Genomic DNA, 26406 nt, shown 5'->3' on the forward strand with positions numbered 1-26406 from the left:
TGAGACCATCAGCGCCTCCTCTCGAGGCAAGGGTGAACTGCACGGATAGGGTGTCAAAGCCTGAGATCACTGTGCCTTCTCCTTCAAAGACCACGACTGAGCTGCGGACAAGCCCGAGATAGTCAGAGTCATCGCACATGCGCCCTGACAGCGAGGGACAGTATCCCCATGTGGTCTAACATTCGCAAAACACTTTAACTATCCCTCCCATTCCCACACTGACCTTTCTGTCCTGGGCCTCCTCCACTGTCAGAGTGAGGCCAAAGGTAAATTGGAGGAACAGCACGTCATATTTTACGTGTGCAGCTTACAACCCAGCAGTATAAATCTTGATTTCTCTACCTTCCAGTGACCCTTGCTGTCCCTCTCCCTTCTGTCCCTCCACCACCCTAGTTCTCCAAATGGTTTCACTGCCCGCCTGATTAATTTTACTGTTTATATGCCTCATTGTCATCTCCCCCTCAGCCAACAATGAACCATTCCACACTTCCTTGATCACTGTCTGCTTTGATCTGTCGTTTTCACACATTGCCCTTCCACTTCTCTAGTTTCCCTCTCCCCGGCACTCAGTCTGAAGAAGGGTCTCAACCCGAAATGCAACCCATTTCTTCTCTCCACAGATGCTGCCTGCCCTGCTGAGTTACTCCAGCATTTTGTGTTTAACGACCTTTATGACTAGAAATATGAAAAAAGGCCTGTGGATGAGCTGATTATAGTACAATACCATGGGACGACAGATGGCACAATGGGCTAAGTGTTCGGCTGGCAACCGGAAGGTAGCCGGTTCGAATCCCGCTTGGAGTGCATACTGTCGTTGTGTCCTTGGGCAAGACACTTCACCCACCTTTGCCTGTGTGTGAATGTGTGTGAATGTGTGTGAGTGATTGGTGGTGGTCGGAGGGGCCGTAGGCGCAGATTGGCAGCCACGCTTCCGTCAGTCTGCCCCAGGGCAGCTGTGGCTACAGAAGTAGCTTACCACCACCGAGTGTGACTGAGGAGTGAATGAATAATGCGATGTAAAGCGCCTTGAGTATTAGAAAGGCGCTATATAAATCCCATCCATTATTATTATTAAATCCAAAAATTAGGATGGTGCTTGGGAAGGTCTGCTCAGGCCAATGATGTGGGCTGAATTAATTAAATGCATTTAATAGTTTAAATAACTAAATTGAATCCTGACGGGTGTAAATTAATTTTCATTAATCGAAACATTCAATGTAAATATATAAATGTTTGTTGGTAAATATTTAACTAGATATCATAAAAGCAATGGAAAAGTTTACATCTTTGACCCTTGTATCTTCTCCAAAGTGTTTTCTAGCTTGATAAGGTCTTTTGAAGTGTAATCACTTCAGTCAGGCAGGAAAAATGCACCAAAACTTTGCTGTAAAACATGAGAATTTTGTGACTAGAGTTTTAAGTACATATATTTACAAACTCATCAGAACACACATAAGCCAGTCTTCTGCTTCAGGGATAATGTGATATTTGTGATTGGCAGAGAATGCCAATTGCAGTTTTTCAAATCATCACGAAACAATGAGAAACCCTGAGTTTTGTGTGAAAGCTTGTGTGTCGTTTTAGCCTGAATTGTTTGATCTGCTCTGTTAAAAATAATTTTACAGTCTACTTGCACTATTGTACTGAAAAATGTTGGGGAATTTAGTTTAGTTTAATTTAGCGCGGAAACAGGCCCTTCGGCCCACTGAGTCCGCACCAACCAGCGATCCCCCACACACTAACGCTATCCTAAACTGGGGCCAATTTCCATTTATACCAAGCCAATTAACCAAACATGTACGTCTTTGGAGTGTGGGAGGTAACTGGAGTTCTCGGAGAAAACCCACGCGGCCACGGGGAAAACCTATGAAATCCATACACCCAGCACCTCTAGTCAGGATCAAACCTGGGTCTCTGGCGCTGTAAGTGCTTGAAGGCAGCAACTCTACCGCTGTGCTACTGTGGCGCCCCTTATATGTGCCCATTATAATCATATGCAGATGTCTGGGATAAAAAAAATTAACAACATGCAGAAACGTTTGTGGCATATCTAAGTAAGTCGCAAATTAGCATATTCAAGTGTTCCAGCCCAAAGTGGTTTACAACAAAATCAAGAAAATCAAGAACTAGCATAAACACTTGGAAACACTCACTTAGAAGCGAAAACAAGTGAATTAATAAGCCACGTCCTGTTAGCATCCCATGTTTGTTTAATTGTGAGCATATAAATGTGGCAATTTGCATGTTAGTTCCATAAATTACCAGTTTCACCTTTAATATCGTAGCCAAACATTTAGGTCACCTTTGTCTCCCACCTCCACTGAAATATTATACAGGAGATGCAAACAGCACATGTTTTGCTTCAGTGGATGTAGAAATTCAATTTATATGAGATTTTGCTATTTTATCTTGTTACCTGTTTAGGTACAGAGTGAGATCTGTAGTTTTACAAAACATATTTAAACATGAGGTTTACCATTTTGAGCACATTAGTTTTAGCTTATTTATATTTGGTTAAGATGAACTGCAACTGACCAATGTACTTTACAATAAAAACACAGTACAGGAGTAACTCAGTGGGTTAAAAAAGGAAAAAGGGATAATCTAAGAATTTATGGGCTGGTGATCCTCAGATCAATTTGGAGAAGGTTCTTAGGGATAGGATCTACAGTAAATAAGGAAGAGAATGGGCCAATTAGAAACAGTCAGCATGGTTTTGTTGAAGGCAGGTTATGTATTTTCTCAGGAGATGACAAAGGTGACTGATAAAGCTAGGTTTATGGACCTTGTCTACATGGACTTTAGTAAGGTCCTTCATGGTAGGCTGATCCAGAAGATTAAGACGTATGAGATTTGAGTATAGGAGCAGGGAGGTTCTACTGCAGTTGTACAGGGTCATGGTGAGACCACACCTGGAGTATTGCGTACAGTTTTGGTCTACTAATCTGAGGAAAGACATTCTTGCCAAGGTTCACCAGACTGATTCCTGGGATGTCAGGACTTTCATATGAAGAAAGACTGGATAGACTTGGCTTGTACTCGCTAGAATTTAGAAGATTGAGGGGGGATCTTATAGAAACTTACAAAATTCTTAAGGGGTTGGACAGGCTAGATGCAGGAAGATTGTTCCCGATGTTGGGGAAGTCCAGAACAAGGGATCACAGTTTAAGGATAAGGGGGAAGTCTTTTAGGACCGAGATGAGAAAATTTTTTTTCACACAGAGAGTGGTGAATCTCTGCAATTCTCTGCCACAGAAGGTAGTTGAGGCCAGTTCATTGGCTATATTTAAGAGGGAGTTAGATGTGGCCCTTGTGGCTAAGGGGATCAGGAGGTATGGAGTGAAGGCAGGTACGGGATACTGAGTTGGATGATCAGCCATGATCATATTGAATGGCGGTGCAGGCTCGAAGGGCCGAATGGCCTACTCCTGCACCTAATTTCTATGTTTCTATGAATGAATGAATAAGTTTATTCGCCAAGTATTCACATACAAGAAATTTACCGTGGTGCTCTGCCAACACTGTTGACAACATGACATAGTGACAGTTAAGAGCCTGTCCCACTTTCTCGAGTTATTCACGAATTTTCCTGAGTTATTCACAAATTCTCCCGAGTTTTCAAACTCGCAGAATGCTCGTAGGAGGCCGTAGGATCCGTGGATATATCGTAATGGCTCGTTATGCCAGCCGTTGGTACTCGGGGCTATTTTATTACTCGTGGACATTTTCCATCAGACCGAAAAAACGTCCCGACTTACCCCGAGTACCTACGGCTGGCATAACGAGCCGCTATGATTCATCCACGGACTCCTACGGCCTCCTAAGGACTCGTTACGAACATTCTGCGAGTTTGAAAACTCGGGAAAATTTGTGAATAACTCAGGAGAATTCGTGAATAACTCGGGAAAGTGGGACAGGCCCTTTAGGAAGACACATAAAACATTAAACATTAATAATGATGACTTGGTAGTTAGGATTCAGAAATGGCCAGAGAAGACAGAGGGTAGTGGTGGAAGGTTGTCATTCTATTGGAGGTTTCTGACCAGCGATGTTTGGCCAAGATCAATGGAATAGGTATATCTATTACTTGATTGAAAATATAGATGGGTTGATTAGTAAGTTTGCGGACTATACAAAAATGGCTGGCATTGCGGAGAGTGAAGAAGACGGACAAATGATACAACAGGATATACATCAGTTACAGATAAGGGGTTAATTGTTGAAAAGGAAGGGGAACTCCATTAAATACAGAACGAAGACAAAATCTTCTGCTCTCAATGGCCACAAAATTTTGGAATTCTCTTCTTCAAAAGACCATGGAAGCAGAATGTTTGAATATTTTTGAGGAAGAGGCACATAACGCTTTATATTGATAGCACAACGACAATGCAACTTATGTTGTTGTAAACTAAGTGGAGCTTGAGCAAACCACCAGACCCCATTATTTCAATTTAATAGAGTGAGACCATGGATTTTAAAATTTGAAATGCTGATGAGATTTCCACTGGAATGGAAAAGTTCAAGAGGAGATTCAAGCAACCATTTGTTTGGTAGTAAAGTAAATGGTAGAGTGAATAGGACTAAATGGTTTCATCTTTTTAGGGGTCAGCAATGTTCATCAATTCCAAATCAATACTGAGAGTTTGGGAGAAAATTATATGTAGAGGATTTTTTTGAGCAGAGAACACTTTGTCAGAGAATGTAGCTCATGAAGCTGCAAGCTCAAGAAAATAATAAATCTTTGAAATAGAAGATACAGTCTGAGGAAGAAAGCACTGCCTTAAATTAAACTCAATTTGGAGTTCTCCAGTGATAGACCAACAGATTTAGTCAAATCATAATACTTGGTCTTGGGCCCACTGCAGTTACAGTACAAAAGAGGTTGATTAATTCACTAGCTTCTTCTACAATGTAAATTGCAGTAGATCCATCTCCAAATAAAGACCGGGTAATATGATCTGACAAAAGCAAAATACAGTTGAAGCAAGAAATCTGAAATTAGGTCAGAAAATTTTGGAAATACTTAACAGATTAAGGAGCATCTGTTGAGTGAAAAACAAACTTATCAACTTGACATGCTAATTATTTCTGCCTTTAGATGCGCCTGAGCTAGTAGATTTTTCCAGCATTCTTTATTTAATTTGACTCGTGTTAATGGGCTAAATCAGCCATGCTTCATTGAAACATTAATGGAATGTTTTGAATTTGGGTAAGGTATGAAGATCTTTATATGTACACTACATTCCATATGGTCCAATTACCTCTGGCCGATTGGGTTTCGTCACATTGATAATTGATACTTTCCAACTGTTCAGCTCCATGTTCTCATTGTGAGCTCCAGCATCTGCTTTGCGGCTTTGAGATACGAGTTGAAATAGGTCCTCTTAATTTGATGGGATAGGGTGTTAGAGGGGGGATTGCAGTAATTCACAAGAATTTTGAAATGGTTGACCTTTGAGTGACAGAAAATTAATTGAAAGATCAAAGGCAGTTTGAGTATTCTGTTATCATTTGGTCTGTAGATTTAACACTGCTCACTACTTCCCTCTGTTGCCAGGACTAGAGGGTCTGATCTATAGGCAGAGGTTGAATAGGCTGGGTCTCTATTCCTTGGAATGCAGGAGGATGAGGTGTAATCTTATAGAGGTGTAGAAGATCATGAGAGGAATAGATTGGGTAGGTGCACAGTCTCTTACCCAGGGTAGGTGAATCAAGGACCATGGGACATAGGATTAAGGTGAAGGGGAAAAGATTCAATAAGAATTTGAGGGGTAACTTTTTCACACAAAGGGTGGTGGATGTATGGAACAAGCTGCCAGATGAGGTAATTGAGGCAGGGACTATCCCAACATTGAAGAAGCAGTTAGACAGGTACATGGATAAGAGAGGTTTGGAGGGACATGGACCAAACACAGGCAAGTGGGACAAGTGTAGCTGGTACATGTTGGCTGGTGTGCGCAGGTTGGTTTGAAGGGCCTGTTTCCACACTGTATCACTCTATGACTCTATAAGACTGCTTCTGCAATGTTGTCTGTTCAGAACGGTAGTTTTCTGAATATATTGGGTCAAATCTTACTGCACCTGGCTTGTTGCCCAAAATCAGCATGCATTGTCTCCTGGCATCTTAACTTGGTATGTCCCATGCAGATTGATCAAGTACCAGTGAATAGTGGCAGAGCCTACAGCTATTCACTGTGAAAGCCCAGACGTGTTAAACATATTTTGTATGTATCAAGTATATTTCCCTCAAAATAGTTATTTCAGAATTCCTTGTATTTAAAAACAAAAAAGAAGAAATGTGATATTTCAGCTTCAACTTTAATCCATGTTTGTACAGACGAGGGACAATGTGTAAAACACATTCAGAAATATGGCATTTTACTATCTAGTTTGCCATTAGTTGCTTAGCCAGCTTAGTGCTATCTATTGGCAAACTCCTCTAAAAGGTGCCTAACAGTGCCTCTCATCAGGGAATGGGATATCCACATCATGCATCCATTACCAAAGGTTTGCAGCGAAGATCCTTCAATATCATCCCAACCCTTGCCTGTCTGTAGAGGAGACACAAAGAAAAACTGAGCCATTGAAAGGCGCGTTTAATAGGAATTGCACAAGTTGCCATGGTAACAGAATATTGCAGACAATGTAAAGTCTGACGGGAGATGTCATTGGAAATTGGTCTTACTTGGATGGCTGCACTGCTGAATTTGTGTTATAATGGACAACAATACCTGACTGAATATTTCAGAATGAGTGTTTGGTTGCTGTGCAGGGTCGTGTCAATCAATATTTATGAGTGCTTGCACTTGTTTGAGCCTGAAATTCTCAGATTGTGCGCACTCATAATGATTGCTGGTAGGCATGAAATCTCTCTAGCCATTAGCAAATGTTCAGTGACCACTAACAAAATGGACATTGTCAACTAATTAATTGTTTTTGTCTTGTGGAATCTAGCCTGTTACTTAGTTTAGTTTAGAGATACAGCGTGGAAACTGGCCCTTCGGCCCATAGAGTCCACTCTGACCAACAATCCCCGCACATTATCCTACACACACTAGGGACAAATTACAATTATATACAATTCACAATTATTGTACCAAAACAATTAACCTACAAACCTGTACATCTTTGGAGTGTGGGAGGAAACCGCAGATCTCGGAGAAAACCCACGCATGTCACGGGACGAACGTACAAACTCTGTAAATAAGAAACTAGAAGATGGCACAACCTCTGCACATGCAAGATCCGTTACCATCTGAATGGTTTCTGCCATTGACAATGTGGGCATATATGGTGTCAGCTGTGTAGCATGAGCATGTTTACGTAATAATGAAGCCACAAAAAAATATGCAGTTGTTATCCTATATATCAGCACTTATTCACATTGGTTTGTAGCAGCTTGAATCAAAGGCATTGTTACCTGAGAATTCAAGTAGAGTTTTCATCTTACCAGATTTGGCAATGCATCCTAAGATAGCATGTAGATGTGAAATCAGTTGTGGCATTCCAGGCACATGAAATAGCCACTATTTATTACCGTAAAACTCCAATAATCCAACTATTCTAAAATCCCGATGGCACAGCATCTGGCCCACCAGGTGATGTTTGCTCTGCTTCCTTCCAACTCACTGGGGCTCTGGCTCCTGCAACCCAGTTTGATTCACTGCGGCTATGGGACCCTTGTTTCCTTTAAACCACCCAAGTCCCTGCTTCTCTTGCTCTCATTATCCTGACATTATCCCAGGTTCCTGCACTCCATTTCACGTACCAGGGCTCCGGTTCCTGCACTCCCTTTCGCCTCACTGTGGCCCCTCTTCCTGTGCTCCTATTGAACTCAGCTGGTTTTGTTTTCCACCCTGCCTTGAAACTCACCTGGTTCTGTTTCCCATGATAACTTGAAATTTACTGGGCCCTTGTTTCCTGTACTCCCATTAAAATGACCAGGCTTACTGCAACATTGATTGTTTTACTGTGCAACACCGAAGGAAAAGAATTTGGAGTTTGTTGATGTATTAATATGAATAACATCTGCTAGTCAAGCGTTATTTGATTCAATGCATTTCAGTGATAAATCAGAAAGTGAGATGCTGTTAACATAAAAACCCAAACAGCAACTTGTGTAATTCTGCATTTCACTGTAAAATATGAGTTGCAGCAACAATCATGCATAGATTAGTTGGTACACCATTCTCTCCATTGTTTGACAGTAAACTCTAGGTCATAAATATTTTTCTTTGAGTTTTATCAGCTATTCATTCCCTTCAATGGAATTGGCAGTATGTTTTGGAATCTAGTTTTTCATTTTCATTCTTATTAATTTTCAGGGCTTTTAAAATAATTTTCAGTTTAAAAAAAATAATTGAATGGTTTAGTTGATGCTCTTCTGTATAAAGTCACATAATTGAAAGCCTGTAGTTCTGTAATAAAATAAATCATTTTTGTCAGTAAAACCTTTGATATGCAGTATTGTCACCACTTAAAAGGTCATGCTTCACCAAGCAATTTGGTGTAGGAAAAAAGCAAAATGCTGAGGATACTGTAAATCTGATATAAAAAAGACAAATATTTAATCCTTGGGTCAGGCAGCACTTAAGAAAAGAAACATAGAACTGGAAACGATCATCATATAATGGGTTTTAAGCAACTTTAAGAGGCAGCAAAATGGTTGGAGAAAAATATACACAGAGGTCTGTGATGGGAATGAGGCCACAAAGTTACATCTCAAAAGCACTCAGTACAAAGACCCATTTTCATGCATTATTATTCCTTTTGGTATCACTCGTGATTCTGTTATAAATTGCACAACAGTCTTTTTCATGAATATTTGTTTTATACAGAATCAAAAAGGGAAATTAATATACAGCTTGAATACTGATATAAATACTTTATATCATAGAATCAATGAATGAATTCAGCACCGAAGTAGGTCATTAAGTACATCGGCTGCATACTGACTCTTTGAAGAGCAATCTGGCCAGTTCCATTCCACTGCTTTTTCACATGGTTCTACAAGGAGATCTGTGCATTTTAACAAGATGTATCCAAAACATTAGAAAACATATGAAACTTACAATGGGAATTACAGTGATCTGGCAGTGCTTCTAAATTCTTTTAGGAACATCTAGAGTAGGCACATATGCAGTGAAATGTGGAAATCCAGTAGTTAAGGGATTGTCCCAATTGGCGAGTTTAGAAGAGTTTGCCCTTGACTCATACTCGCAGCATGGTCGACACAAGGTCCTAGGAGGTAACTCTCCTTCATGCTTGAGAGTAGTCCCCGCATACTCGAGGCCTCAGGTAGGTCGCGACATATTTTTCAACATGCTGAAAAATGCCCGTGAGAAAATAAAAGGTCGCCATGGAAAAAAATCGATATATTTTTAACTCGTAGGTTTAGTTGAAGTAGGTCGTTGTAGGTCGGCATGTTATTCGAAGGTAATCGAGGGTAGTCGAAGGTAATCAATGGTAGTCGTAGATAGTCTTCAACATAGTCGAAGGAGGTCGAAGGAGGTCTTCTACATAGTCGAAGGAGATCTTCAATATGACACTTTTTCAAACTCTCCTAAACTCTTCTAAACTTGCCAATTAGGTCGCCGTAGTGGGACAGGCCCTTTAGGAAGAAATCTGTACGTTTTTCTTGGGGATTTCTTTTCTCCTGTGGGTTACGCTGCTGCAGCCTTCTCCACATAATCTACAAATAAATCCCACGAGTCAGCTGGATTTATGGGAGCAATGCGCAGTGAGATTGCAAGTAGCTGTAAAAATAATAGGGTAGTATTGGTGGGAGATTTCAGAATTGACTGGGTCTCCCACAATGTAAAGGTGATATTTGTTAAATGTATCCTAGAAAGGTTCCTTAATCAATATACCGTAGGCCCTACTGGAGAGTGCAACACTGGACCTCCTCTTAGGAAATGAATTTGGATGGCACGATGGTGTAGCAGTATAGTTGCTGTGAGACCCAGGTTCGACCCTGACTACGGGTGCTTGTATGCGGAGTTTGTACGTTCTCCCCGTGACCTACGTGGGTTTTCTCTGAAATCTTCAGTTTTATCCCACACTCCAAAGACGTTCAGGTTTGTAGATTAATTGGCTTGGAATAAATGTAAAAATTATCCCTAGTGTGTGTAGGGTAGTGTTAATGTGTGAGTATCGCTGGTCGGCACGGACTCGGTGGGCTGAAGGGCCTGTTTCCGCACTCTATCACTAAACTAAAATAAGACAAGTGACTGCATAGGGTGAGCACTTTTGGATCAGTAACCATAACTCAATTTGTTTAATAGTAGTTATGGAGAAATATGGGACTGGCTCACAAATTAAGATCCCGAATTGTCCTGATTAAAGTCCTGAACAAGTTAAGGTCTTAATCTTCTCTGCTCCAAGGTGAACAGACCTAGATTGATCTGTTGGTGAAGTGGCCTAAATAATGGCAGAAGAAGTTTAAATCAGACAAATGTGAGGTGATGCATGTTAGGAGTCTCTCCTCATAACGGAACAGCTCCATATCAGGCAATATTCTGGTGAATCAACTCTGCACCATCTACAGCATTATAACATTCTTCTTGGACCTAGCTGACCAGAACTGCACAATACTCCAGCTGTGGTCTGACCAAGGTTTATCACGTTGAAGCATAATCTCCCTCATTCTGTTTTCAATGACTTGACTAATGAAAGCCAATATCTTATATGACTTGCTAAGCACTTTGCCCCGTTATATTGTCTCCTTTTAGGATCTATGAAATTCTACTCCAAGGACCCGTTGTTCCTCAGTTCTCCCTCAGATTCTACCACTCACCTTGTAGGTCCTCATCTCATTATCAATCTTAATGCATCATATTGTCTGAATTAAACTCTGCCATTTTTCACCCATTTAACCAACACATCATTACCTCTGATTATCTATGATTACCTTCCACACTATCAAAAACTGTCAATCTTCATGTCATCCACAAATCTACTGGTCTTGCCTCCCACATTGTCATTCACTTTCATCACAAATAGCTAGGGTCCCAGCACTAATCAGAGAGTAGTACAGCATGAAAACAGGCCACGTTGTCCAAGCCAACCATGATGCCCCACTCAACCTAGTCCCATTTGTGTTTGGCCCATATTCCTCTAAACCTTTCCTAAGCATGTACCTGTCCAGTGTCTTTTAAATGCTATGATAGTATATGTCACACAACCTCCTCTGCCAGCTTGCTCCAAATAATAACCACCTTTTGAGTGAAAAAAGTTTTCCTCAGGTTTGTAATAAATCTTTCCCCTCTCACCTTAAACATATGTATTATTTTTGACTCCCCTAGCCTGGATAAAAAATTCTGTGCATTCTCCATATCTATTCCCCATCATGATTTGTGCTATGTGATGCGCCTGCCCCACTTAGGTGACTGCAGGGGACTATGCAGTCGCCACATGATCACCACATGTTCGTGGGTAGTTGCCGGGGAGTCTCCTTCATGGCCGTGAGGAGTTCCTGCATTCTAGGAACTAGTCGCGGCCTCATTATGCTTGCCGTGAATTTTTCAACATGTTGAATTTTTCAACATGTTGAAAAATTAGCGACGACTAGAATGAAGCTTCCATTGAGAATAGCGTGAATTCTCGAGCCGTAGATGGGTCGCCAGGAGGTCCTAATGTGTTGCCAGGAGGTCAAAGGTTCTCGGAGGTTCTCGTAGATTGTAGCCGGTGCTGAACGGTGAATTTCATTGGCTCATTGGGAAAAAAAAGGTAAGCAATAATTTTCAGAACCAAGGATAACCGACCGGTAATGTTAAATGTCCGCCGAGCTTCACAGCCGTGTATCTCTGGCTTCTTTAAAAGTGTCTCCACTCCTTAAGTCGCCTAAGTCGCCTAAGTGGGACAGGCCCATATTGATAGAGATGTGATTATCTCCTGTGGTTGCTTGGAAAATAAATATTGTAATAATCTTCAGAGCCCCCAAGAGAGACATACCTATACTTGAAGAGGTTTTCATTTCCAGTTGCATGAGAGTAAATATATCTGTTGTGACCTCTTAATGTATTTATTCTCCACATGCAGTTGTGACCTGGTTGTGTGCAGTAAATCAGACGATTCAAATCTCAACTCTGAATTCAACAATTTAAAATAATCTGCATCTACAGTGCCTTTGGATTTTAGATTTCACATATCTAACATTCATTCCACGTTCCTCTCATAGCTTTGAAGAATTTTTCTTACAAATTTTTTGTTGTGTATTCTTTCTTGCGCGCCACTTATCACAGACATTGTGTTTTCCCCCTCATTTCTCCACTCTTGCCTTATCCTGCATCTTAAAACTTGTTTCCTCTTCAGTTTATCAGGTTCTAATGTACCATCGTTGACTGGTAATGTTAACACTTTTCATCTCTCCAAAGATATTGCATGGCCTGCAGAGTATTTCCAGCAGCGACTGTTTATATTTCAGATTTATAGAAAGTGCAGTATTTTACCTTTCTTTTCTTGTTAAGGTCTTTGCTTGAATAAGATAAGGCATCTGAAGTACATCTGTTCCACTGATCAGGTTTCTTGATTACTACGTTTCTGTAAGTTTGAAAGGAAGGGAGAATCAGATGTTTATGTTTTGATGTGAGGTCTTACCAAAAATTTATGAGAATATCACGTTTCCATATGATTACGCAATCTCATAACAATCAGAATCACATGTAAACCATATGGAGTTTCAGTTAGAATGCATGTCTGTTTATTTTTATTTAAAAATACCGATTCTCCCTAGTCTCTGCAACATTTTGCTTACCACCCTCTAGGGAGCTTCTTTCACAATGAAAAATGGCATGTACATCTACCAGGTGACATTGTTTCCAATCAAGAGAACTTTCCCAGATCTTTCGCACATCCTGTCGTCTTCTGATATTCTCTAATTATATCAACTAGGTTTACTTGTGCTTGAAAGCCTCTCCACACATTCTGGCCAGCTTCACTCCATGACCAGGCCATCAATTATTGTAAAAATCTATATTTTTGCTGTTTTTTTTAAATTAAAGTAATTCAGTAGAAATATATTATTTTGTTTTATTTCTTTGCTGTCAACTCAGAGGAACTTATTCTTTAGCTATTTCTTGTAGTAAAAGATTTTTTTTCATTATGGTTGAGAATGAAATTAGCTTTGGAGGGGTATGTTAATCATTGATTAACAGACTATTTTAAGACATCTTTTGAAATATTTTGCACAGAACAAATTACTTTAGGTACAGTAATGAGAACAAATTTATCCATTAAGCACAATGTAAAATCAAATAATGAAATCGCTCTATTTCCTAGTCTGGGAAACTGTTAAATTCAATATTGTGGTGCTTTTGGGTAATAAATCATTTGAGTTATTTGTCAACTGGTAGAATCAACACGAGTCCCAAATTATTATAACAAACTCAAGCTGTGAAATGACTTTAGCAGAAAAGAATTGACGTATCTACCATGGTTTTTCAATGAGTAGCAAGCACATCTAAGGGAATGCATATATTTTCAGATTTCCTCAGCGTGTGCAGCCTCTTGAGAGTCTCTGGTCTTTGTCCCAGAATCTTTCTTCTGTGAATTAATTTTCTTTTAAATGTTTGTAGATGGTTTCATCTGTTCAATTTATTACACAGTGCATGAAACACACATTTTCAGTGTTGCGAATATCACAGCCATTTTCATAAATTATAAGCCATGTGAGAGTTTAACAGTTGCTAGATCTGTTAAACAAGAACAAAGAAATACAATTTGAATCCAGTCTTACTTTACCAACACTTTAGAGTCTGTTTTAAGTCTTAAAATAGACTTGAAAGTGTTGGTAAAGTAAGGCTGGATTCAAATTCTATTTGAATCACAAAATGCAGGAGTAGCTCAACGGGTCAGGCAGCACCTCAGGAGACAATGGTTAAGCGATTCTTTTGGGTCGAAACTCTTCTTCCGACCAAGATGTTTAGTTTAGAGAAACACCATGAAAATAGGGCATTCAGCCCACCAAATCATTGACAACCCGTTCCTATACCAGTTCTCTACTATCCTACTTTCTCGTGCACACCCTACACTGCAGGCAATTTACAGAGACCATATAACCTGCAAACCTGCTCATCTTTGTGATGCAGGAAGAAACCCGAGCAACCGGAAGAAAACCATGCAATCACAGGGAGTACATGCAAACTCCACACAGAAAGCACCCAAAGGTAGACAAAAGTGCTGGAGAAACTCAGCGGGTGCGGCAGCATCTATGGAGCGAAGGAAATAGGCAACGTTTCGGGCCGAAACCCTTCTTGAGACTGAAACCCTTCTTCAGATTGAAACCCTTCTTCAGACGGGTTTCGGCCCGAAACGTTGCCTATTTCCTTCACTCCATAGATGCTGCCCCACCCGCTGAGTTTCTCCAGCACTTTTGTCTACCTTCGATTTTCCAGCATCTACAGTCCCTTCTTGAACAGAGAGCACCTGAGGTCAGTATCAAACTCTGATCCCTGATGCTGTGAGGCAGCAGTTCTAGCAGCAGTGCTAAGGATAGCCAACATTCGGATTCAAAATATTCTCCAGAGATGTTGCTCACCCGATGAGTTACTTCAGCACTTTGCGTGTTTTTTTGCTCAAGATTCCAGCATCTATAGTTCCTTGCATCTCCTCTATTTCAAGACTTACCTTTTTCAAGATCTCAATGTAATTTCTCAATGTAATCTCAATGGAATTGGTGGCTGTCATCTGATGCTTCTCACCAAGGAAGAGGCTTCCATGTACCTGTGTTTAAATATAAATGTCTGAACACTTGTACTAGTTCTGAGTGACTTTTCACTTTGTGGCTGGACCAGCCCACGAGTCTGACAGTAGAGTCCGGTTATACTGGAGGCTGAAATATCATTGCGTTTGTTTGAGTGGAGATGGGGTGGAGCAGAATGCCAGTAGTGAAAACAAAGTTGAGGAAACTGCTTGACACAATTGAATTGAATTGAATTGAATTGAATCCCTTTATTGTCATTCAGACCTTACGGTCTGAACGAAATTTCGTGCCTGCAGTCATACATACATCATACAATAATAACAAAAGTAAACACAAATTAACACCACCACAGTGTATCCACCAAGCACCTCCTCGCTGTGGTGGAGGCAAAAAAATCTTAGGGTTGTGGGAGTAGCTTAATGGATCAGGCAGCATCTCAGGAGAACATGGATAGGTGACGCATCAGGACAGGATCCTTCTTCAGACCGAACTTTGGGGGTGGGGGTGGAGAAAGAAAGCTAAAAGAGAGGAGAGGCAGGATAAGCCTTGCAAGTAATAGGCTGACACAGGTGAGGAGGGTTGCTAGATAGGCAGAGGGTTGGCCAAATGGCCAGAGATGAAAAGACAGGTTGTGAGACAAAAGTATTGATGATCTGCGAATATTGAAGTTAGAGGAAAAAATTGGACGAGGAGAAATAGGTGCAAGTTCATGTGGGACACGGGATGGGGGAGGGGTTATATGGGAAAAGAAAGGAAAGTTGGTTATGTAGTTGGAGGATTCAATGTTTATACCATTGGGAGGTAAGTGTAATATGAGGTGTTGCTCCTCCAGTTTGCATGGAGCAATGGGCAGAACAGGACAGAAGGGATAGTATGGGAATGGGAAGAGGAATTCAAATGGATAGCAACCAGGAGATCCAGCAGACCTTGGCAGACTTAATGTAGGTGTATGTCAAAATGGTGGACGATTCTATGCTTGGGGGTATACCTCCTAATTCTCCTACATCCAAGGATCACAGCAGTCCTTCCAGGTGCGACAGAGGTTCACATGCACCTTGTGTAACCTCATCTACTGTATCCGGTGTTCTCGATGTGACCATAGACAATAAGTGCAGGTGTAGGCCATTCGGCCCTTCGAGCCAGCACCACCATTCACTTTGATCCTGGCTGATCATCCACAATCAGTACCCTGTTCCTGCCTTCTCCCCATATCCATTGACTCTGCTATCTCTGACAGTTGCCTCTCTAGTGCCCCAACATAGTCCTTCAGGAGCTGAACCTGGACACATTTTCCACAGTTGTTGCAGCCAGAGGCACCAGCAGTGTCCCTGAATCCCACATCTCCAGTAGTTTCCTCCCTCAGCCTCCTCGCTGAAGACTCTTGAGCTAAAGACTCGCACTTTTCTCACAAGGCACTTCCCTTGACAAGGCCGCTCCCCTAGAGCAAACCTTGATTACATTAGCTGATAAATGTAATCATTCGCTAACTTACCGATTTTCTAATTAAATTCTTCAGCCAATCCCCGCACTCACTCCTTCACCTGCGCTCCTCTGCCGACCTTGAAGGTATGTGTTGCAGGCTGGCCCAACTGGTTTTTAAATCACCCGCTCCTCTGAAAAAAAACCTGAAAATTTCCCAAACAATTACCTTCTCAACCAATCAAGAACTCCTTTACCTACCGCTCCTCTGCCGACCTTGAAGGCCTAGCGTAGACACTTCATATTCCACTTGGGTAGCTTACAATACAATAGCATAAACACTGGATTCTCCGATCTTAGGCATCTACATGACTCCAGTCCCTCTCTCTTCTTCCACCATATAACTGCCCCCTTCTTTCCCCTCTAGCCATTCCTCTGTGCCCCACCAAGATCTGCACCTAGTTAGTCTGATAAATATGTGCGTAATATTCTAAGCTGTTTTGCCGATCACTTAACGAAGAACATAGTGTGTAAAATCTGATAGGTTTGTAAAGAATGATGACTGCATAAAGAAAATTGTAGCTCCTGATTTTTGCAAGAATATTTTAGAAGCTTCAAAACCGAGAATGTTCAGAAAATATTTATATAAGGCAATCTGGTCTCAAAAGGATTGTAAAACTCATGGATAAAATTCTATCTACCCCTTCTATGAACTAACCTTACTTGATTAATTGTACTTGGTGAACTCCTAGCTCTGATTTATAGCACCAATCTGTGAAAGGTAAACAGAATAAAATAATCATAGTTAATCACTGATCCTCAGTGTAAAACTGCTGCCCCTGCAGTTTCTTAAATAAAGCTACTGAAATAATAGAGTACTCCCTCATCCCACTGAGTAGATGGTAGAATTTTTTTTTTAAGTGTCGGAGGAGAGGCACTCGTTTCCGGACATGCAGCCCCAGTCCTGCACTTGTTGCCATAATATTTACGTACATGGTTCTGTTGGTTTTCTGGTGAGTGGTGACTTCCACGATATTGATGATGGGGTACCTGGTGATGGTAATGTCACTGATAGTTTAGGCTAAGTGGTTGGAATATTGCTCCAATATTCATTGCAAGCCTTACAAGAGTTAGATATAGCTCCTCGGTCTAACGGAATCAAGGGATATGGGGAGAATGCAGGAACGGGGTACTGATTTTGGATGATCTGCCACGATCATATTGAATGGTGATGCTGGCTCGAAGGTCCGCCTGGCCTACTCCTGCACCTATTTTCTATGTTTCTCTGTTTCTACCCTTGCAAACATGGACTTTCATTTGCCGAGGAGTTGCAATTGGAATTAGACAAAAAGCTGTTATCAGTGAATATTCCTAATTCAGATCTTATAATGGGTGGTAAATCATTGACAACCAACTGTTGATGATCATGCCAAGGTCACTGCCCTGAGTAATTCTTGCAGTGATGTCCCGTGGCTGGGAAGATTGATCACAACTAACCACAAACATTTTGATTAAAATGACATTTCCATTATTGTAAAAATGATGATCTTTGTATATGCACATTGCAAATGGATAGGAAAAGTTTCTATGGATATTTCTGCAGTTCATGTGATGAGCACAAGGCTGAGAATGATCTTTGCTGTGTGTGATCTTGCGAAGCTAATTGTGAACAATTGAAGCAGTTTCAATGGTGGCTGAATTTGAAGAAATTCTTGGAAGGAGGGAGTCTGACGTACATTTTTGTAACAGTCTCAATGGCTTGATTGAAGAAAGCATTTCAGATTGTGAAAGATGGATTGCACATGGGTGAAAGGATGGGAAATTGAGGCAAAAGTTCCATGTTTCTCATTTCACTGCAGCAATATACGATAAGGCAACAGGCATGAACTGGATGTTCATGAGGAGTCAGAAAGCATTAGCACTACTAGTGGGTGGTGCAAACGGGTAGCAGAAGGATCAACATGATGCCTTGGAGGGCAGGGGGTTGAGTTTTTACCCAGGGTTGGGAATCAAAAGCAAGAGGACATATGTTTAAGGTGAGAGGGGCAAGATTTAAAATGAACCCGAAGGATAACTTTTTCTCACAGACAGAGGGTGGTGGGTATATGGAATGACCTGCCAGAGAAGATAGCTGAGGCAGGTGGCACAGTGACACAGCGGTAGAGTTGCTGCCTCTCAGTGCCAGCGACCCAGGTTTGATCCTGACTAGGGGTACTGTCTGTAAGGAATTTGTATGTTCTCCCCGTGACCTGCGTGGGTTTTCTCAGAGCGCTCGGATTTCTTCCGACACTCCAAAGAAGTACATGTTTGTAGGCTAAGTTGCTTGGTAAAATTATAAATTGTCCCCAGTGTGTGTAGGACAGCGTTAGTGTGGGGGGATTATGGGTCAGTGTGGACTCAGTGCGTTGAAGGGCCTGGTTTTGCACTGTATCTCTAAACTAAACGATACTATCACAGCATTAAAATAAACTTGTACTGGTACATGGAATAGAAAGGTTCACAGGGATATGGGTCCATACAGGCAAATGGGACTAGATTAGATCGAGCATCTTGATTGGCATGAACAAGTTGGGCTGGAGGGACGGTTTCCGTTCTGTATGACTCTATGCCAGATATTGTGGTTATCAATTTGATATAGATAGACCAGGGGTGGGGTAAAGGAGGGTGTGGGTTTATGGGGTGGAAGGAGGGAAGGGGAAAGGGGGGTATGTGAGGAGGAAGGGAGGGGAGAAGGGGGGATGTGGGGGGATGGACTCCATTCAGCGGCCACTGCACCACACAGCACCTCCCGACTCCACACAGCGGTTTTCCTGACTCCACTCAGCGGCTTCCCCGACTCCACACAGCGGCTTCCCCGACTCCACTCCTTCAGACTTAATTAGCACGGCTTGTTTACTCAGCCCCGCCTCCGAGGTTTTATTCTCCAGTGGGTGCCGGAAGGGGCGTTATCTTCATGGAGACTGACATGCTGATGTCACGATTGTTTAAACCTACATAACTTTTCTCGTATTTCACACGGAACAAAACTTGGTGTCTTGGAGTAGAGGAGAATGGTGAGTAAGATGAGTAAGGTACTGGAGCTGAATAAAATTGGTTTCTAATGATGAAATCTGATTTACTACCGCTGAATCATGAAGGCTGTAGTTAAATTTGCTATGTGAATAAAGGCAAATACCCATATTAGTTCATCAATGGCAGAATTATTTAGTTTCCCAATTTGCCTCAAAATGCATTTTTCATTTGTAGTGAATGATGGTTCTTCCTTCTCCAGTTTCTCATCTCTTTTCCTGAAGCTGAAAGTTACTGACGTAAATGGATATTTTCATGTCCAAGTGCAATTTTGATGCCCGGCCAGAGAGCAGATCTTGGGTTCTGAGACCCTCTTCTCAGCTGCTGTCCCCACATACAGAAGAGTGGGAGACAATGCTGGATTGTTTTTTTCCCCCACAGCCTGATGCGTTTAGCATTAGTTTTAGAAATCTTTTTGCTGACACCTGAAATTTCCCAATGATGGTTTTTCAAAATTAATTTAGGGAATGTGAATGCAGAAATCCTAAATTGTTTACAGTTAATAGAGTAAAACAATGCTGGATATTTCATGGCACAAATATTTATACGTTTTATTTCCTAGAGTCCTGCAGAAAACCGAAGAACATTTGGCATCCACCTCCGTGTTCTGGGAGATTGGACAGGTAAGTCCAAAACTTTACAATTGAATTCACTAGCTATAATGTTTCCTGAGTCCTACACTAACCAAGTTATAAAGTTGGATTCACCCCCCTAATCTTTCCTGTAACCTTAGTAGTTAAAGGGTTGCTAAATGAATTCCTTTTCCCTTCAGCTCATTTGTGATTTACAGCTTCTCTGTTGTAAGTATTGATGTACTTCAAGAAATTCAAAACTATTCCAGGCTGAAGAGAAACTTTTATGTAAAAACAGTTTTGGCATGGTTTAATTTTCTGCTCTCTGACTACTACCCAAGACCTGGTTTGGACTTTGTGCATCCACTACTATATATTACTAGACTAATTGGGATCCGTTAGGTCCCAAGCATCACACAGGAGGGCTGGTTCCCCAATGCAATATTCCACCTCTCCACCAATTCCAATATTGGTGGCCAGAGGGGGGGAGGGGCTTTCTGGAGCACTAGTATGTGGGCTGAATGGGCTGGTATGTGGGCTGAATGGGCTGATTTCCAGAGGGCTAGTATGGACATTGTGGGCCAAATGGATTCTTGGGCTGGCGGCTCAGTCACTCAAGCCTGTTGTGCTGGCAGCTCACTCACTCACAGCTGGTGGGCTGGCAGTTGACTCACGGCTATTCCTTGAAATTCCATTTCAAGCAGGGTGCAAGGCCACCAAATTCAAGTGCAGCTTCTTACCACTTCAAACAGGGTGCAAGGCCACCAAATTCAAGTGCAGTTTCATACCATTTTAAGCAGAGTGCAAGGCCACTAAAGACAGCGAGTCGTGACCTCTCCCTCCTCCATCTTGCAGAGACTGAGCCACGTCCACACTTCTGGGTTTGATAGTCCCGCCCCCCCCCCCCCCCCCATCAGAAGGGGCATGGCCTTCATGGCGTGATTGACAGGAGAGAGAATCTCAACATTTTTTAAACACTAATAACTCTTATTTTTCTTTGATGGGAAAAATCCTCAGTATCTGATGAGCGGAGGTGGACTCTGAGTAAGATGGCCAAAAATCACAGCCGTACGTGGTAGTTTTTTTTCTAAAATTAATATAAAGTGCAAACAGGAAATGGTCAAGATTAGACTTTTCTATTATATAGAAGGCAAGGCAACTTTAATTTGGCAAGGCAACTTTAATTACGCAAGGCAACTTTAATTAGGCAAGGCAATTTTAATTAGGCAACACAGCTTTAGCATTTCCAAACCAAAGGCAACACAGCTTTAGTATTTCCAAACCAAAGGCAACACAGCTTTAGCATTTCCAAACTATATTTTCAAACCACATTAAGGGCACTGACAGGTCAGTAAAATTACTCACAGTTTAGTAGACATGTGTTAGCTGTTATTCACAGCTAGACTGAAAGACGTGACCCTCTTGCTTCCCCCCATCTGGCAGTGACTGACTGAGGCACTCAACAGTTCCGGGTTTTATAGACCCTCCGGAAGGGGCGTGGCCTTCAGGAGAGAGAATCTCAACATTTTTTTAACACTAATAACTCTTTTATTTTTAATCTATGGGAAAAATCCTCTTGTCCTGCGATGCGGAGGGGGACTCTGAATAAGATGGCCAAAAATCACAGCCATAAGTGGCAGCGTTTTTTCTAAAATAAATATACAGAACAACAGGAAGTGGTCAATATCAGTCTTTTAGTAATATAGACTGGAGCAAGAAATTGCAGGTACTGAAAATCAAAAAAACAATAAACAAAAATTGGAGAAATTCTAAACGGATTAAGCAGCATCCAAGTTAGTTGCAAGTATCAATATTTAGGGTCATTGACGTTAAATTAATTGAAAAGTGAAAAAAAAGTAGGTTTCAAATTGCAAAAAAATATATTTACTCAGTTTTTCAGTTCTGATGAAGGGCCATTGAACTGAATTATTTTCCACTGATGCTGTTTTACCAACTGAGTCCCGTCATTGATGTTGATTGATTCCTAATGCAGCTTTGTTCATTTTTGTAATAGATATACAAATTCAGGATAGAAAATAAAAATGACCTAAATTTACAAAAACCACAAAGGAAAATGTTAATCATGATGGACTTTACAAACTGGCTAGTATGGACTGAAGACTGTAACCACTGCACTATATTGCAATAAGTTGGTTCAGTGCTTAGCAACAATAACATAACAGTTGTAATGAAATACTTTGGATTTGTTTTAAACCTTTGTTCTTGCAGAAAGATTTAGGGAGCTGCTACTGTCTGAAACAAACATGGATGCAGAAATCCTGCCCATACTGCAGCAGAGAAATTATCCAAAGTAAGTCTGAGTAAATGTTACCATTATTTCCAATGCAAATGACAATCTCATTTCTAACCACTTTTAATATTATAATGCTATTATAATATTGTTTTAATAACAATAGTTGATCTCTCATAATCTTGGAGCCAAACCTATACAGGCAAGAATTCATCTTTCATTTATTCTTTGACCGTGAGAACAAATGGTTAAACAATCTAACATTTCCCCTGAAGATAGACACAAATTGTTGGAGTAACTCAGCACCTCTGGAGAAAAGGAATAGGTGACGTTTTGGGTTGAGACCCTTCTTCAGATCTGAAGAAGAAGGGTCTTGACCTGAAACGTCACCTACTCCTTTTCTCCAAATATGCTGCCTTTTCTCCAGAGGTGCTGAGTTACTCCAGATATGCTGCTGAGTTACTCCTGCATTTTGTGTGGTAACTTTTCCAGGCTCTATTGAAGCTGAAAGTGGGTGTGAGTTCATAGATGTCAGCAATTATAGAATAACGTTTTTGGATGTTTCTGTGTCTGCCCAAGCTGTGAAGTGCTAAAGCCAAGGTCCTTCTTCCAGAGTAATGCCCAACAAACCCTGCTGAAAGTCCAAGTATATACTAGATGAATTAGATGTGACTTGGTTATGATGTAATGGGCTTTTAAATGGCTTAATTATATTTAAGTACGAGAACACGGAAAGGAATGCACTATCTAGGTATGTTGCAAAGCCTACCTGAAGCCTCTTTGAAAATCTGCCGCTACGGGTGTGCGCGATTTTGGCGCCGTTTAGAGGGGGCGGGTTTAAAACGCGATTTTCTCTAGGCTGTTCAAATCGAAGATGTTCAGCCTAGTTAATTATTAACGAAAAATCGCTGGAAGACCCCGTCGCAAAAGCTATTATTAGGTTTAAAGGCCTCGTATAATAGTTATAGTAGTTTAAAAATCAATCTTTAAACCCGCGAGCGCCAGCAACCGCAGGGTCTCATAAAGAAAATAGCAGAAGTTAGGTTGTATATTTTTACATTCAAAAGGGCTTCTAAAGATCCCTTTATACAAAATTTAATATTGCGAGTAGCTCAATTTGGGCCCATTATATCGCGCAGTATTTTTCTCGGCATTTGAGGCACAAATCTACCGCAATGTGAACGTTCTAAACCAGCGCGTTCCACAGGGACCCACTGGAAAGCTGATTTAAATGGGCATTTATTTACAGCAATTAAACACTGAATTCCTTCCATTTGGCCTATAAATTAATGTAAATGAGATTTAAAAATCATGTTTTATTGTGAATTATTTGTGAATATTATTTGGACATTTAGGCTATTTAAAAATGTTAATCATTTATTAAGAAATGGATAGATGTTTAGATCTAGTAATTGAAGTCTGAAATTAGCTACAATTAGGTAACTAACTAATTATATGCTTTAATTTCAGGTCATCCAAGTAAGATTATTTTATATTTGTTTCAGAATGCTTCAATCTATGATAACTGAAAATTTCATTCAGTTCTCTTAATTTTTAAGAAAGTTATGGGCTTTTGACTGTTCACGATCACAACTTTTTTGTTATGTCCATAGAAAATCAATAGGGAACAAGATGCTCATTTCCGAGTATGAAAATGGCCATAACTTTTTAAATACTTGAGATATGAAAGTGAATTAGATGTCAAATTAAACTTATTTTTATGCTTTATCTGATGGGATAAATTACAGACTTGATTTTTAAAATCTCAAAATTTTGTAACATTGCTACACTATCTGAAAGGGTGGAGGTGGTAGAATTCCCACAACATTTAAGAAGTATTGACATGAGCACTGAAATTTCCAAAGTTTAGAACGGTATGGACCAAATGGTGGCTCACGGTATTACTGTAAATTACAGTACAGTACACGGTAGTACTGTAAATAAGTGGGTGCTTGATGGTCAGCATGGACAGAGCATTTCTGTGCTGTATGGTTTCTTAATGCTAGTTTCAGAAATGCAGATATTTCTTCAACTTGCTGAGCATGGTTTTAAAAATAAAAAATACTGGCATATACTCCTGAATATTTTGGCAGTATTCAACGGGTCACTCAGCATGAATAAAAGGAAAAGACAAGATAGATTTCTAGCTTTGACCTTTCCTAATATCCGATGAAGGAATGTGTGCAATATATTAAATTGTTTTTACAGATGCTGACTGAGCTTTCCATCATTTTCTGTCCATTACATGCATTTCATAAAGTGCACATCCAAACATCCCTTAGGGCTCACTTCAAATAAGACAATATATTATAGATACTAAGAGTCTGGAACAAAAACAGAAAAAGATTGAAGTCACAGAAAAAGAGGCTCTCTATTGTATATGGATAGGTGGTTCACTGACGGTATACATTTCAGGAAACTGTATCATGGTCAAAATAATGTCATCATGGACTATTTTTAATATACTTAACTCCAAACTGGCAGATGTTTCTGCAATCAATTCAGAGCACAATAGTACCACTGGTTCATGTGTTAAATAGATGATAAGGTATACAACAGATCATCTTCAAATTTTCACCAAATCCTGCCCATTTATGCCCATTATTTGTCTGTAACAATCTGGAAAAAGTTCTACTCACTCATGTCTAAATCTACTGTAATAAACTTATTTTGCATGCAAAAATATTGTATCTTTAACGTAGAAAAGTTACAAGTCAGGACTGCCATTCAATATGATCATGGCTGATCATCCAAAATCAGTACCCCGTTCCTGCTTTTTTCCCCCAAATCCCTTGATTCCATTAGCCCTAAGAGCTAAATCTAACTCTCTCTTGAAAACATCCAGTGAATTGGCCTCCACTGCCGGGCACAGAATTCCACAGAATCACAACTCTCTGGGTGAAAACGTTTTTCTTCATCTCAGTCCTAAATGGCCTACCCCTTATTCTTAAACTGTGACCCCTGGTTCTGGATTCCCCCAACTTCAGGAAAAAAATTCCAGCATCTAACCTGTCCAATCCTTTAAGAATTTTATATGTTTCGATAAGATTCCCTCTCATCCTTCTAAATTCCAGTGAATACCTGCCCAGTCGACCCATTCTTTCATCATATGTCAGTCTCGCTATCCCGGGAATTAACCTGATGAACCTACGCTGCACTCCTTCAATAGCAATAATGTCCTTCCTCAAATTAGGAGACCAAAACTGCACATAATACTCCAGGTCCAGTCTCACCAGTAGAACTTCCTTGCTCTTAAACTCAAATCCTCTCGCAATGAAGGCCAACACGAAGGCTTTCTTCACTGCCTGCTGTACCTGCATGCTTACTTTCAGTGACTGATGTATAAGGACACACAGGTCTCAATGCACCTCCCCGTTTCCTAATCTGACACCAATCAGATAATAATCTGCTTTCCTGGTCTTGCCACCAAAGTGGATAACCTCACATTTTATCCACATTATACTGCATCTGCCATGCATCTGCCCACTCACCCAACCTAAGTCACCCTGGAGCCTCATAGCATCCTCCTCACAGCTCACACTGCCACCCAGCTTTGTGTCATCTGCAAACTTGGAGATGTTACATTTAATTCCCTCGTCTAACTCGTTAATATATATTGTAAATAACTGGGGTCCCAGCACCGAGCTTTGCGGCACCCCACTAGTCGCTGCCTGCCATTCTGAAAGGGATCCATTAATTCCTACTCTTTGATTCCTGTCTGCCAACCAGTTCTCTATCCATGTCAATACCCTACCCCCAATACCATGTGCTTTAATTTTGCACACTAATCTCTCGTGTGGGACCTTGTCAAAGGCTTTTTGAAAGTTCAGATACACCACATCAACTGGCTCTCCCTTATCCATTCTACGTTACACACTCAAAAATGAACCCGATCCTTGATGCATAAAGGTACTGGTGCAGGTGATGGAACAAAATAAAGGGAATTCTGTTGCTGTAAGACCCTGGCAGTTTCATGGCAAGACTTCAATCGTAGAATAATTGAAGCTAGGATACTGAACAAGTCAGAAGTGCAGTATTTTGGTGAGTTTTGGATAGGTGGATGTGTAAAGATGAGGCATGAAGTAATCTGAAAACAATGGAAAACGTTAAAACTTTGTTTCACTGGAAGCAAGCATAGACCAGCAAGCACAAAGGTAATAGGTAAATGGCACAAGGTGTGAGGTAGGAGTCAGAATGCTGAAGAAAGATCCTGACCTGAAACATCACCTATCCATGTCCTCCAGAGATGTTGCCTGACCCCCTGAGTTATTCCAACAGTTTGTGTTCTACACATGATTCTAGCATCTGCAGTTCTTTGTCTCTCCAATCGAACTCTGGATGGTCTCAAGCATCAAAGTGTAGAACTGGTAAAACCAAGTGTTTGTCAATTGGGA

At 40.8% G+C, this 26406-nt stretch overlaps 1 protein-coding gene across 3 annotated transcripts in view; it reads left to right on the forward strand.

Moving 5' to 3' along the window:
• Nucleotides 1-26406, forward strand: part of nox4 (NADPH oxidase 4) — a 125185-nt gene that overhangs the window by 66064 nt on the left and 32715 nt on the right. For all 3 annotated transcript variants that reach the window (XM_033022454.1, XM_033022452.1, XM_033022453.1), the window contains exons 12-13: nt 19752-19812; nt 21991-22072. In XM_033022454.1, coding sequence (XP_032878345.1) covers nt 19752-19812; nt 21991-22072 — 143 coding nt within the window. The remainder of the gene's footprint in view (nt 1-19751; nt 19813-21990; nt 22073-26406) is intronic.

Source organism: Amblyraja radiata, chromosome 6 (genome assembly GCF_010909765.2).
Source record: "Amblyraja radiata isolate CabotCenter1 chromosome 6, sAmbRad1.1.pri, whole genome shotgun sequence".
NCBI classification, from domain to species: domain Eukaryota; kingdom Metazoa; phylum Chordata; class Chondrichthyes; order Rajiformes; family Rajidae; genus Amblyraja; species Amblyraja radiata.